At 41.9% G+C, this 15,427-nt stretch overlaps 1 protein-coding gene across 1 annotated transcript in view; it reads left to right on the plus strand.

The window, feature by feature from the left end:
* KNTC1 (kinetochore associated 1) overlaps nt 1–15,427 on the plus strand; it is a 227,099-nt gene that overhangs the window by 177,470 nt on the left and 34,202 nt on the right. Inside the window, exons 44-48 of the mRNA XM_083151336.1 lie at nt 1,347–1,551; nt 1,789–1,878; nt 4,012–4,183; nt 8,011–8,069; nt 10,851–11,067. Coding sequence (XP_083007462.1) covers nt 1,347–1,551; nt 1,789–1,878; nt 4,012–4,183; nt 8,011–8,069; nt 10,851–11,067 — 743 coding nt within the window. The remainder of the gene's footprint in view (nt 1–1,346; nt 1,552–1,788; nt 1,879–4,011; nt 4,184–8,010; nt 8,070–10,850; nt 11,068–15,427) is intronic.

Raw genomic sequence — 15,427 nt, forward strand, 5'->3', positions numbered from 1 at the left:
AAGCACTCATCCCCTCCCCCATACCCTGCCCAATTAAGACCGCTGCAGTCACCTGCCGACAACATAGGTTCCAGGTGAGGGTCATAGGGTCCTCCATAAAAGACACCCTAAAGCCCCTTTTAGATGGGGTGGGGTAGAGTGATACCTCACTGGCCTATTCCTGAGATATTAACCAGGACGTGCACCACATAAAAACAAACAAAGAACATTTATTTGCTTCACATTCTACTGATTTATTGATTAATTTCCTTCCCCTTCTTCATTCCCTACATACCAATAGGTATCACACACATCACAATATTGGTTGAGCGCTGAGTATTCCTGCTGTTTACTGTAACATACCCCTGGGGTCTGGACAACCCCAAATACGAAGCTGCTCCCATAATACAATAGTCCCATACCGCTGGCAACCAGAGCACGATTATCCACCCAAACTAACTGCTGTTAATAAACAGCATGAATACATAAATAAAGTGAACAAGTGCGATAATACATATATAAATCAAATAACAGTATATCCTGCTGCTGCTGTTAGGTGTTAAAAAAAGCAAACTGCATATAAAAACAGTATAGCAATAAAAACAGTCCATCTAACAATACTCATATCCGATATATTCACAATATATCCCCATGCAAATTACTGTTACCTCTTGTTAAGTGTTCCACTTTCAATATATAGAATTAATAGGATAGGCCACTAGATGGCATCAGTACTAGACAATTAAATTTATAAGGATGTGCCTCCTACTTTAATATTAAACAACATTTTATTCATACATGTTTTTTTAGACACAATAAAATACAATATTCACATGGTTTTGATCCAATAATGATATGATTATTGACACAGATTGCATGGGGTTGTGAATAAATCAGATATGATTATTGTTAGATGGACTATTTTTATTGCTATACTGTTTCTATATGCAGTTTGCTTTTTTAACATATAATAACTGCAGCAGGATATATTATTATTATTTGATTTACAGTGGGTGTCATGGTGCCCCCACCGACAGGGTGACGTCACTTCAGGTATGACGTGGGCGGAATTACCGGACAGATAGATGGAGCGGACGCTATACACTGGGGTACAGTACAGAGGGGGTAAGTTAATGTATTTTTTTTAAATGTATATATTTGTTGCACGGATTGCTATGATTTAGTCCTGAGGAAGGAGATACGTTCCCTGAAACAATGACCAATAAAGGGTGCTGTTTTTCACGCTGGATGACTTGAGTGCCTTATTTGTGACTTGGACTGTATATGACAGGCAGGCTCAATACCTATAATATAGATAGATAGATAGATAGATAGATAGATAATACATTGTGTTTTATTCTCTGTAGTGTGTTCAGTTTGGACTGTGATGCTGCTCTCCAGCATTATATAGAAACCCTACTGCTGTCTGGCACAAGTTTAAAACAAAATCATGGGGACTTCACCGTGGACTGCAAACAACATTCTCAGCTGGTTTCTAAATCAAAGGAGATCATTCATCTTTTAAGTAGCACTGAGGACCTTGTGGTTAGTCTCAGTGGTATTCTTCTCAAGGTAAGCATTATACATTATTGTACATTTGCAACTGTGTATATAACTGGACCAGTACTGTGTGTAAATATTATCTGTAGGGCATCTATCTATTGAACTTCCAGAAATTCCTATAGTCGATATTAATGGAACTTCTGGAAGTTTAAATTACATTATAATTTAAATGTGTTATTTTTGTATATTGCTCTTTCCTAGTACTGCAAAATGTAAGAAATGTTTTTTTATTTATTTTTTTGTTAGCTGGATCCATATGATTATGAAACAATTGAGGGAGTCTTGCAAGTTATACTGGCAGCTGATGAGAAGAATACCAATATCCAATTGAGTCAGGTTAAAAAAAAAATATTTTTATTATATTTTTATTACAAAATAGTTTGTGTTTCTTCTGCTCTGGATTCCATGGCATTGTGAAGAGAATGTCCGGGTTTAGCATTTTTAAATGCTGGAAGAGGTTTTCCTTTTGCTTAGGTGGCATCTAGTCATATAATTCTAATATTACTTTAGTAAGGTGACTTAAGCAAAAATAAAATATGGGGCACGAAATGTGATTTATTGCTTACCCACATTGCCTGCAACAAATATAATACATTCCACGAATCCAGAGGTGAAGTGGGTCCACACACACAATGGGCGAAGACTGGAAAAAATACATTTACCCCAATGACCTGTGTCTCAAGTACATTCGGAAAATCTATTAACCCTAATCTGAAATCTACAGTACTGTATATATGATCTGCCTCTAGTTCAGTCTAGTTTAGACACTCCTGTGTAGAAACGCAGGTGCAGATATATAAATAACAATGAATAAAGGCTGTGGTTCAATGTGTGCTTTATATCATTTTCTTCAGCAGTCAAAGAGAGAGCACACAAGATCTCATTTTTTTTGTTTCATCCCAGCTGGATAGAATCTTGACATTCCGCTTGCTTTAGAGCAGAGTTCTGTATAATCTGGCAGGCTGAATAGTGTTTAGTTAGCTTAGACCAATATGTAAATTCCAGAATTACATTTAGCCATCTGTATTTTATAATTGAGAAAACCATTTATCTATTAAAATTCTTTGCCTACATGCACAAACATGTCCATATAATATGCACTCACAGATTGTCAACAAGTTGGGTGCTTTTTCCATGGTCCAGGAGACATGTTGGATCATAGTCAAATATTATTATTAGAACAGTGGTAATAATTGATGTTTCAATAAAAATAATTTGTGTCTTCTAGAAATTGAGTGTGCATCTGCACGTTTTCTTTGTAGAACTACGAGTGCCAGTGTGATAGCATCTCGTGAATCAATTTTGTAAATAAGGTGTGCATTCTAAAGTCCCACCCCATAATCTACAAGTCAACAGATATGTCTATATTACAAATGACACCTTTGTTCAAGCATGGAGACACGCTTCGGCTGTTGATATCACATGACTAATTTATAGCCTAGAAAGTTCAGCTGTGCTGAGACTTGCAGAGGAAACTCCGCAATAGTGATGCTCTGTAATCACACCTGGAATTGCTCTGGCATTGAGCTGGTGAACAGGACGGGTTTACAGAGCTGCAGGTCTCAGATTAGCTGTCAGTCAGCTGAGATAATTAAGCGTTCTGACTTGAGGAAATGCTTTCACCTGAGAAGATCCACAATGATTAATCCATGCAACTGATTACAATATAAGTACAACTAGAAAGCCTGGCCTAGAAAGTAATGCTGGCCACACATCAGACTACTTTCCTCCAAGCATCCAACTAGGTTAAACTACAGTACATTGAGCAACAGTTTTTGTCCTTTTCCAGATTTTGGGAGCAAATTTCTGAGGTAAATATTACATTTGCTCACATCCAGTACCATACAGGATCTTTATTCCATCCAAGCAACTAGTTGGCTGGTTGGAGGAAAGTTGGTATGATGTGTGGCCAGCATAAGTGATAATTCATATGCTGTGTACACACGCGGGCGATAGGGGCTGAAATCGCTGGAAATATGGTCGCAGGCGACCATATTGCCAGTGATTGGAGTGCACACCAGCGATAAATCGCCGGGTGCGCACTCCCGTTTTTAGCCCCTTATGATCGCTGGTCGCAGGAGCTTGCTCCTGCGACCAGCTGATTACCTCTGCTGCTCCCCCGGCAGAGGTTCCCTTTCATCAGCGACCATCTCTGGTCGCTGATGAAAAGAAGAAACTGAGCAATATTTTGCTAGCAATATATGGCTGAGCAATATATCTCCCCCGTGTGTACGAGGCTATACTGTGGTAAAGGAGCAGCCTGTATTTAATCATGAATTAAGTATTGTGTGTCTTTGTGAGAGATCCTGTTTTATATTTCAGAAAACCTAAACAGAATACTTGTGTTTACATGTTAATCTGGATTTTAGATATACTTTGTGATATGAACTTTGCAAATTTTGCTCCATACACGGAGATCTATTTTGCCTGGAATAATATGTTTTTCTTGCCTCTTTATTATTATTTTAGGCTTTAAATTTAGTTAATCTTCTTACATCTTACAAGAGGATTGCTCACCCTTCTGATTTGGAGCATCAATACATTTTAGAGCATGGCCTTTCAATGTCTAGTGCTTCAGATACAAGACTGCCCTTTCACTTGCTCTTTTTCAAAACTTCAACAAGTTTTTGGGGCATCATATGTAAGTCATTTCCTGTGTTTTTTTATCTGTGTAGATTTATAGTTTTGTATTCACTGTAAATAATATTCTAAAATGTATGCATCCTTTTTCTATTTTGAAGCCTGTGTATAATTTTATTTTTAAACTTCCAACACAAAACTTCACTTGAAAATAATTAGGACTTTTGCTATCAGCAATTAGTTTATCATTGTCTGGGATTGTAGATTTGGCGGATGGAGAAATCTATCCTTTATCAAAATGGTTTAATCCTTAATCCTTTATCAAAATGGTTAAGAGCCTTAAGTGGATTTCTATGATTTTCCCTAAATGAAAAAGTCTTCATTATTGCTTCCATGTTTCTTTAGCTACTCCACCCTCATTGGTAGACTGTGGAATGAATGATCTTTATATTTTGCTAAACTGTAATGTATGGGATGACTACTTGCATTTTGTACAGCAGCCAAGAAAATAGTAAACTGTTTTTGCAATTATAAAACCAAATGTACAGAATGTTGCCTGTGTAAAGTTTTTGGGTACTTGTATCCTAGCACGGCGCCCGTCAGGTCCCATCGCATACCATTAGTTAAGGTATGCGATGGGACCCGACCTGACCCGATATGAGGGTTTTCACAGTTTTCTGTACAATGCTGTACAATTTTAAAATCGCATCGCATGTCATTACAATGGCATGCGATGCGACGAGACCCAATTTTACATTGTAAAGGCACCCTGATGGGTCATTACTATGTTAAATGGACCCCCAGACCTGATTTTTAATTGTACACCCACCCTGATGGGTCATCAATATGTGAAATGCACCCCTCATTGTTGACTCTACCCCCACTATAAACGCCAACACGAAGAATGGCGAGCGCAGCGAGCCCGTGAGAGGTGGCGTTACGCGTCCCCCGACCTTTTCATACCCCCACGTTGGCGTGGAGTTGATTTAAGATAGTGTGGCAAGCGCAGCGAGCCACTGAGCCTGAAGCGTGGCGAGCAGACGCGGAATACATGTGAAGTCATCCACGTCCCTTCGCGGGGCTTGCCACGCTTTGGGCTCGGTGGCTCGCTGCGCTCGCCACACTATATAAGATCAACTCCACGCCGACGTCGATAGTGAGGGTATGAAAAGGTCGGAGGACGCGTACCGCCGCCCCTCGCGGGCTCGCTGTGCTCGCCACGCTTCAGGTTGCTGCTGATAGTGGGGGTGGCGTTAACAATGGGGGTGCATTATCACCCATCAGGGTCACTGTACAATTAAAAATCAGGTCTAGGGGACCATTTAACATACTAATCACACATCTGGGTCACTGTACAATTAAAAATCCGGTCTGATCGGGTCGCATGCGATGCGACCCGATATGATAGACCCGATGCCATAAGATAAAAGGCGGTGGCTTCTTTCTAGGAAACAAGTACCAGTTTTTTGTATTGATTATACCACCATCACGTAGTCCATGCTGTGCACTGTTCCAATGCATCATCTTAATGGTAAACACAATCAACTATAAGTTTTACTTGAATTATTATGGGTATCCACAGGTAAATAAGAGGTTGTAGATTGAACCAGTTTTTATTTATTTGAGTCAGTGGTACCCAAATTGTGTGCATTGGCATCCTGGAGTGGGCTCCAGGACCAATTCATCTTATTTATGGTCAATGTAAAGTGCAAAACCAGTGCTTATGGCTTCCCATCATAAAATATGTGGGAAAACATGCTAATCTTGTCCCTCAGCACATATTTTAGGATGACATATGAAAACATTTTACTACATTTTTCTGATTTTCCCAATAAGAAACTTTTGGCATAAGGGTGCCATGAAAAAAGATTATGATATTCAAGGACGCCCTGAATCACAAAAGTTTTGGAACCACTGATTTGAGTATTGGTTTTTAGCCAGACTAAAAAACAAAAGTATAGGAACTATCATTAACTCATAATTTTCCCTTATTCAGTAATTTCATTAACAGTTACATTATACTTCCACTAATACCAAAGATCGTGCTATTTCATTGATTTAAGCATTGGGCTTTTTATTAAGTATTTTTAATTTGCAAAGCACAATTCATTTGTTTGGGGACACTTATCTTTGGTGTATAGACTGTGCTGGTAGGCACTAATAGGTCTATGTACTAATCTTTGGAGAGAGAAAGTTAATGGAAATAAGGTACCTGCCAATCCGCTCCTAACTGCAGTTACCATCTGTGTTTGAAAAATGATAGTTGGGAGCTGCTTGGTTGGTACTTCTATCTCAGGGCTGGGTAATTGCGGCCCTCCAGATGTTGAGGAACTACACATCCCAGCATGCCAGTTTCAGCATGGCCACATAGCAAAACTAATGCAAAGCATCCTGGGATGTGTAGTTCCTCAACATCTGGAGGGCCGCAATTGCCCAGCCCTGTTCTATCTACATCCACTTTATTGTTCTCCAAGGCATGGAAATAGTCTCCTAAATTTGAAAGTGAAGCATAAAGAATACTTCTAGCCAAAATCATTTTTATACTCCAGTTAAGATGGAAGTGTGGGCCCATCCGCCATGTCTAAATGTAAAATTGCAAAATTGTTAGTATTCCTCCTATTCTCCACTACCAATAGGTGTTCCGTTAGAGTGTATTCTCTTGCTTCCCTGCTGACTCCTCCTTCCAGCTCTAGGGCAGCCAAAGTGATTCCATTGTCAACTAACTTAAAATCACTCTTTTCTTAATTTGGTCTGGGCAACACTGTAGTAGAATGTACTTCAGGAGTTGCAGTACTGGAAATAAACTCAGCATGGAACCTTGTTGTAATTGTTTTGGTGGGCTAGTCATTTGTCCTGCTTTGATTTCCAGAAGCACTTGGTTTTGGCAATTGGCACAGTTCCAATGTATCCCCTGTGAGGGGCATCTTTAAAGTGTACACTAGATTAGTAATGTCCCTCTAATGTAAGATAATAGTGGCCTTTTGTACTCAAAGCTAGATTAATTTATTTTGATCCATTTGTAAAGACACATTTCGCTCTGTTCTGTTGTTTGTTTGATTGTTTAGTTCTGTTTTATCCCATGGCCTTTGTTGGTTATAAAAACTCAACACTTATTGGTGGAGGACTAATATATTAAAGGTAAAAAATGTATTCTTGCACCTATAGTTTTGATCTGACCTGCATTGTTGGGCACTGGAAACATGTTTGGTGTCAATGTCAACACCTGAGCAAGTGAACCCCTGATTAGAGTAAAGCGTCCTTTTGCATAGCTCGCCATGCTTTGGGCTAATTTCTGTTCCCACGTCGATGATAAAGTATCACAGTCACAATTTTCTTTAAATGATGAAAAAATTATGTCAACCTTTTCATGTGCCGACCATCACCATTTTTACCTATTGCTTATGTCAACTTTTTGACAATGTTGACCTAGACTTGGTATGTCAGCCTTTAAATAGCCTACAGATGGGGTAGCCAACCCTAGTCCTCGTGAGCTACCAACAGTGCATGTTTTGCAGATCTCCTCACAGAATCACAAGTGAGCTAATTAGCTCCATCTGTGGATCTTTTAAAATGTGTCAGTGATTAATGAGTGCAGCTGTGCAGCAGCTAGGTTGTCTGGAAAATGTGAACTGTTGGTAGCTTTGGAGGGCTAGGGTTGGCTACCACTGGCCTACAGTATATTGTATGTTCCTCTCAATGTGCCATCTAGTGGCAAAGAAATATATTGGCTAAGTTGAAATACTATCATTTTGAACAGCCACATTATACAGTATGATTCCTTAAAACCCTAGAAAGAGGAAAGAATAAAGAAAAATCATATGTTACATTCTCTGTATCTGCTATTGATCATTTTCATTAGGTATGTTCTCAACCTGTCATGTATTTCAGCTGCTGAATTGAGTGAGGAGTCCTTTCCAACATTGCTACTCATTTCAAAGCTCATGAAGGTGACCGTTTATTATTTTCTCTGTTTAAATCAAATTTAGTGGGGTATTTATCTGATTTGTATCTTGTCATGTATCTACCATACATTTTGGTAATTTGCTCCATGTTTAAAATGTTCCTCTGTGTAAGTATTTATTGCACATTTTTCCCATCATTTGGGATGTAATTTTTAATTAGGCAGCAATATGTGTAAATGTGCATATTGCACTCTACGCAAATGTATTAAGGTGTGCATTACTGGTGATCACAGCAGATATCCAACATACATCCGGGGATACTTAATATTTATGAGACCATAGTATCCAATCAACCTTTTCTTTCATTTTTAAATTGAACTGGGAAGATGACCGTGAGAATATCTTCTCCTTCAATACATTTTTTTAATCTGTAGGGTGATAAAAAAAAAAAAAGCAACAGATTGTGGCATTAAGGTCCAAAATTCTGTCCGATCACGCCGTTGCAGTTGTTAAGCCCCCCACACACTAGCCGATCCCCTCCGTTGCTGATATCAGCGGAGATGCGGTGGTTTACCGGCATCATTAACAATTTTGAATGTATACACTAGAGAATTTTGTAAAAGATATTGCTACGAAGCCCCTTTCTGAGCGATATCTTTTACAATATCCTATAGTATGTATGGGGCTTTATTGTGCCTTCCCTGTGTGTATAAGGATAGAACAAGTAAAATATTCAGCATTTGAAACTAAATGGAAGTCTTTCAAATTGTAACATCTATAGTGCAGTCTCTACATAATATAAAATAAAGTCCTTGTTACTCAACAGTCAATTCGATCTGGCATTCAATTTCAATTAATTTTCTACTATAAAGTATTGACTGGAAAGACTATTTTTCTTTTGGATTTCCACTAAGGCCCTTATTCTGATTGAGTCTGATGGATCTTTCCATTATGCCGTGATAGGTTGTAATAAAGCAGATGCAAATCAGACATTCAAATTATATTGTTGCCTACGGGTTAATGGAGTTTATGTAGCATCTTTTAAGGCTGTTTGTGTGATTCATCCATTTATCAGAGTAGTACCACCATTGTGTTAAATTACTAAACTAAAGAATATGTATTCCTGTATTCTTTTCTAAAAACTTGTATTCCGTCTGTTCCCCTTTTTTCTTTTGTATCGTCTATTATTTGTGAAATTGAATCAATATTGATTTAGAAATTTTTTTTTTGACCAACAAATAGAATCTCGATAGTCAAATAATAGAATCTTATAAGACCTTGGTTAAAGAAACCAATCGCTCTAAATTCAAAACTGCTCCCTTGTAAAGCCGGGACAGGTCTCTAGTATGTATGTATGTATTTATTATTTTGCAAGTAGAACAGAAGGCTCTTTTTTGGGGTCACTTGTAGAGTAAGTCCTAGGATGTGTTTCACTTGCACATATGTGAGTAAAATGTCACTTTTATAAATTTTTCATAAAAAGATATATATGTACATTTTTCTTATTTATATTGTGAAAGAATACATATATATACACAGTAGCTTTCTCTTTTGAGGAGCTCCTTGGTAAAATCACCTCCTCGTATGCCCATTTGGACTGATTCTAGTCCAAATACTTTGAACATACTAAGATTTTCTTAATGTTTAAAGAAAAAAGTCTTGCAACAGAGGTGAGTTTCTTTTGTCCCTTTGCATGTCAGTGTTTCATACTGATCCAATATGTTTCAGTATGCGTTGTTTGAACATCCTTGTGGTGATACCTATATATTCTTGGCCACAATCACACAAGATGCAATATATTACACCTTTTGAGCGGCAGTTGATGTAGTTTTTGATCATGTGTTGCCGTACTAGAATACATAAAGTATATAATTATCGTGACATAATTAATTTGTAAATATTGGTTATGCTTGGGTCTCTGTTCCACAAGCAATTAAGCATTTAAGTGGAATTATTATATTTTAAGTTTCCTTTTTTTTTTGTGGTCTGAACATCACAGTTGTCGGACTAGATGATTTATGTAATGTTATGTTTTGTCTATATAAAATTGGGTACTTATGTATTATCTGGACTCCCATGTTAAATGCACCCCATTTTTTCATACCCCTACTATCCAACTACGCATGCAGTTGATTTTATATAGTGTGGCGAGCGCAGCGAGCCACCGTGCCCGAAGCGTGGTGAGCGGTCTCATAAGAAAAACGGGAGTCCAGATATTACATAAGTACCTAAAATCGTATATATGTATACATTTCTAAAGAAAAATAAAAAGTGATATTTTACTTCGGAGTACTCCCATATGTGCAAGTGAAAATTCCTAGTACTTACTCTACGAGTGTCCCAAAAAAGAGTCTTCCGTTTTACTTGTAAAATCTTTTTTTCTGACTGCAAGCACCTCCAACCACTAGAAATGTAAAGGTGATGAGATCTCTCTCACCCACTCTTTCAAATTATGTGAAGTTGGTCTCTTACAAAATCTAAACTCCCAAAAAATGAAAACTGAATGATCATTTGGTGTAGAAATCCTGTACAGAACTAAAAAGTTTCTTTCTATATATGGATCTATATAATATGTATAATGCTCAAACACCTAGTTTTCCTATTAAATTTTGTGAAATATAACACCAAAATGAACACACTCTGTGATCTATTATATGTATTTTTGATATTTACTAGATGAACTACATACAGTGGGTGAACTAAAATGGAAAAATACTGCTGTAACATACACTGAATGTAATATAGGTTTATTTTGTGCAGATTTCTTTAAAAGTGTACCCATGTGTATGTGACAGGTCTAATGTAACATTGTTTACCCATACTTAGGTTTCATTGGACACTTTATATATGACTGCAGTGAAGCATGTTTTTGAAAAAAGTTTACGACCCAAAGTGCTGAAAATGAAAACCAATGAATGCTCATCTCTTAGTAACAAAGAAACTGCAAAGACTGTGTTCTCTATTCAGTCATACCTTCAGTCTATCAGTAACCCAGAGTGGGCAGCAGCCATTGCTCACAGGATTGCACAAGAGCTTCCAACAGGTAACTGCCTTTGGTAACTTTGCTCTTATAGGGCATTTTGAATTGTACTACTCTGGGGTGATTTAGGTTGGTTTGCAAATGCAAACTCCCTGTGGACTGCAGGTGGGGCTGATGTAACATGTGCAGAGAGTTACATTTGGGTGAGTTATTTCATTTCTCCTACCGCAGCAGGGGACACTGCAGTACTGACGTATGAGATAGAGTGGGTGCGTAGGAGGAGTCGGCACTTAAGTGAAAATTTCGTCTGTGGCTGGCTCCTCCCCCCTCTATCTCCCTCCAGACCCCAGTCTTAAAAAAGTGCCGGAGGAGTCGGTCTCCTCGGCAAGGTCTCCTCAGGGAGACTAGGTTTTTATTTGATTATTTTATTTTAAATAGTTGCGGTTTTTAGTGAATATACAGGCAGTCCCTGGACAGGGTGCCTGCTTTGCTGGAGGCTCTGGAGGGTCTGGTCGGTACTGCATGCAGCTCCCTTCCAGTACCCAGCCACCGGAGCATCGGCTCCGGGGACCCGCCGCAGCTGCTTGCGGCTAGCGTTACGGGTCCACAGCGTTTTCCCCCGCTGTCCAGAGCAGGAGGTGCGAGGCACCATGCAGGGGGCGGCCATGGAGCGCGCTGGCCGGGCAGTATCGTCGCAGCGTCAGCGCGACGATGACGTCATCAGTCTCCGGCGGGCGCGGGAAGAAGGGCTTGTGGGAGGTCCTTCTTCCGCACAGACGCCATCGCAGAGGAGAGGTGACTGCTGCTACAGAGGTCTGCAGGCGGTTTCTACTTTCCTGCGCAGTCTTCAGTGAGCGCTGTCTTCCGTGTCTACAGGGGTACTGTAAGTGACGGAGGATTTTACACACACACGCATTGGGAGGGTTTGTGGCTCCTCTCTCCCTATTGACAATCCAGGCCCTAGGCTTTCTCATTCAGGAGATTGTGCTCTAAGGGGTGTTGTTTGTTTCTGTGTGTGTGTGAGGGTGAGCCTGTGTATCTTTGTGTTTCACTGGGACACCTGTACTATTATGGCTGGAAAGGGTACTTCTTCCAAGGCAGCTGTTAAGCTGTATGCTTGCAAGAGCTGCAAGGGGCAATATACACAGCACATGAAGGGTGTTTCACTCTGTGCTCCCTGTTATGATTTATCAAGGGCTTCTGCATCGGTAGTTTCTCCTCAGGCTCCACAGCCTCCTGTGGATCCCATTCACAGTGTGTTAGCAAGTTTAACTGCTGAACTGGTGGCCTCTAGGAAGGACAGGGAGCTGATGCAGTCTCAGCTTTCCAGCATGGCTGCAGCAGAGCCTGTTTGGGCCAAGACACTTATTTCTTCTGTGGATTCTCTGTCACAGTCACTAGCTGGCACTTCACAGAGGAAGCCTCCTTCACCGGTAGCTACCAAAAGGAAGGCAGGGGTGTCTTTGGCTATTCCGCATCATTCAGATGATGATGATGGGCTAGAGGTTTTAGAGGATGGTGAGTATGTAACTCCACAATTTCAGGAGTCTCCTCAGGAGTTTTTAGATGAGGAGGACGCTCAGGGTGTAGACGGCCTAATCAGGGCTGTTAGGTCTACTTTAAATCTAGAAGAAACGAGGGCTCCGCCTCAGGTTTCTATTTTTGGCCGTGTGCAGAAGACGCCAGTGTATTTTCCAGACTCGGCCGAGCTGGATAACCCGCTGTTAGATATCTGGAAAGTTCCTGATAAGAAATTTCAAATTTCTTCTCGCATTAAGTCTCTCTATCCTTTTTCCCCTGAATCCAGGGAAAAATGGGAGGCTCCGCCTACTCCGGATGTGTCTCTTTCTAGGCTTTCAAAGAAGTCGACTCTTCCAGTCCCGGGGGCGGTCGGCCTGAAGGAGGCGCCAGATCGGCGGTTGGATACTACCTTAAAGACTATCTTCTCCACAGCGGGGGTTTTGTTAAGACCAGCGTTGGCTTCCGCCTGGGTGGCTCGGGCCATGGAGGTATGGGCCTCTCAGCTTGTGTCTGGCTTAGAGCAGGACAGTCCTAAGGAGGATTTATTGTCCTTGGCTGAATTCATCAGAGACGCGTCCACTTATATAGGGGAAGCGTCTGCAGACGTGGCGTCCCTTGGAGCAAAGGTTTCGGCTTCAGCTGTTGTGGCCAGAAGGGCCGTTTGGCTACGGCCGTGGCAGGCTGAGGCTGAGATTAAGAAGGCGGTTGAAGCTCTGCCTTTTTCAGGTGATATGTTGTTTGGTGCAGAACTGGACAAACTTATCGCCCAGGCTACGGGGGGCAAATCAGCGTTTTTACCCTCTTCAGCTCCGCCTCCAAAGCGCCAATTTGTGGCACCTTCCTTTCGTGCCTTTCGTGGCCCATCAGGTTTCAGAGGTAAGGCAAGAGGGGGCTTCTCTTCTTTCAGAGGCCGTAGAGGAAGAGGTACCAGAGTGGCCCCTACTGCGGCCGCCACTGTCCGCAGGCCAGATCCCAAGGCCACTGACAAGCCAGTGGCATGACGGTCTCGCAGCCCACGTGGGGGATCCCATTGTGGGCGCGCGTCTGTTGCAGTTTGCAGAAATCTGGAGGTCCCACTGCAGGGATGCATGGGTTCTGGAAAGCATTTCCCAGGGATACAAACTGCAATTCGCGTCGCCTCCCCCCTCAAGATTTTTTCGGATAGGTCTGCCAAGGAAAGAGGAGGAAAGTCAGGCTCTGCGTGGATCCATCCAGGGTCTTTTAGACGCAAGAGTAGTGGTTTCAGTCCCTGCATCACAGCAGGGCAGAGGTTTCTATTCCAGCGTCTTTGTGGTGCCCAAGCCGGACGGCTCGGTGCGTCCTATTCTAAACTTAAAAGACTTAAACCTCCATGTTTGTTATCAGCGGTTCAAAATGGAGTCCATTCGGTCCGTGGTGGCGTCTCTAGAGAAGGGAGAGTTCTTGATGTCGTTAGACATCAAGGATGCATACCTGCACGTACCAATTTGGGAACCCCATCAGTGTTTTCTGAGGTTTGCAATAGACGATTGCCATTACCAGTTTCGGGCTCTTCCATTTGGCCTGTCCTCGGCTCCCAGAGTTTTTACAAAGATCATGGCGTGTATGATTGCAGCACTCAGACTCCAGGGAATAACAATTATTCCGTATTTGGACGATTTGCTGATCAAAGCGCCAAGTCGGGAGAAGCTGGTAGAGCACGCCATGGTGACTTGCAAATTTTTGGTAGACCATGGTTGGGTTCTAAATTTCAAAAAGTCTCATCTAACTCCGTCAAGGAAGCTAAAGTTCCTGGGGCTCATTTTGGACACAGAAAACGAGACTGTCTCGCTTCCCTTGGACAAGGTGCGAGCAATTCAAAGGATGGTGCGACACGTTTTGTCTTTGAGAAGGGTGTCAGCACACACATGCACGCGTTTACTGGGAATGATGGTAGCCTCTTTCGAGGCTCTACAGTATGGACGTTTTCACACAAGAACTTTCCAAGAAAATCTTCTGTCCCAGTGGTCGGGGTCCCACTTGGATATCCACAAGAGAATTCTTCTTTCAAGGGAAGCGCGTCTGTCTCTGAACTGGTGGCTCTCAACTTCTCATCTTTTGAAGGGCCGAAGTTTCAGACCCTGCACTTGGACTATTCTCACAACGGATGCCAGCCTGAGAGGTTGGGGAGCTGTGACCCAGGGCTATACTTTCCAGGGCCGTTGGTCTGTCCAGGAGGCCAGGTTATCGATAAATATTCTGGAGCTCAGGGCCATCAGGTTGGCACTCCTTCAGGCCCAAGTCCTGCTCAGGGGTCTGCCAATAATGATCCAGTCGGACAATGCGACCGCGGTTGCTTATATAAACCGTCAGGGCGGGACGAAGAGCAGGGCAGCAATGAAGGAGGTTCGTCCAATTTTGCAATGGGCAGAAGCTTATGCGTCCAATCTCACAGCAGTGTTCCTTCCGGGAGTGGAGAACTGGCAGGCAGACTACTTAAGCCGCCAGGATTTCCATCCAGGAGAATGGACCCTAAATCCGGAAGTTTTCCAACTCATCACGCGTCGGTGGGGGACTCCTCAGATCGACATGATGGCGTCCAGACTGAATCACCAACTTCCTCTTTACTGTGCCAGATCGAGAGATCCGGGAGCCTGGGCGGTGGATGCATTCTCGATCACTTGGAATTTCGACCTCATCTACATCTTCCCTCCGTTTCCCTTGTTAGCACAGGTACTCAAACGGATAAAAAGAGGGTCAGCTTCAGTGATACTAATAGCCCCAGATTGGCCGAGAAGGGCTTGGTATTCGGACTTGAAGCTTCTTCAAGCCGATGTTCCGTGGCGTCTTCCTTTCAGGGAGGATCTGCTGCAGCAAGGACCGTTCGCCTACCCAGGCTTGACGCAGCTACGTTTGACGGCGTGGCTGTTGAAGCCGACCTGTT

Source organism: Crinia signifera, chromosome 1 (genome assembly GCF_055691185.1).
Source record: "Crinia signifera chromosome 1, ASM5569118v1, whole genome shotgun sequence".
NCBI classification, from domain to species: domain Eukaryota; kingdom Metazoa; phylum Chordata; class Amphibia; order Anura; family Myobatrachidae; genus Crinia; species Crinia signifera.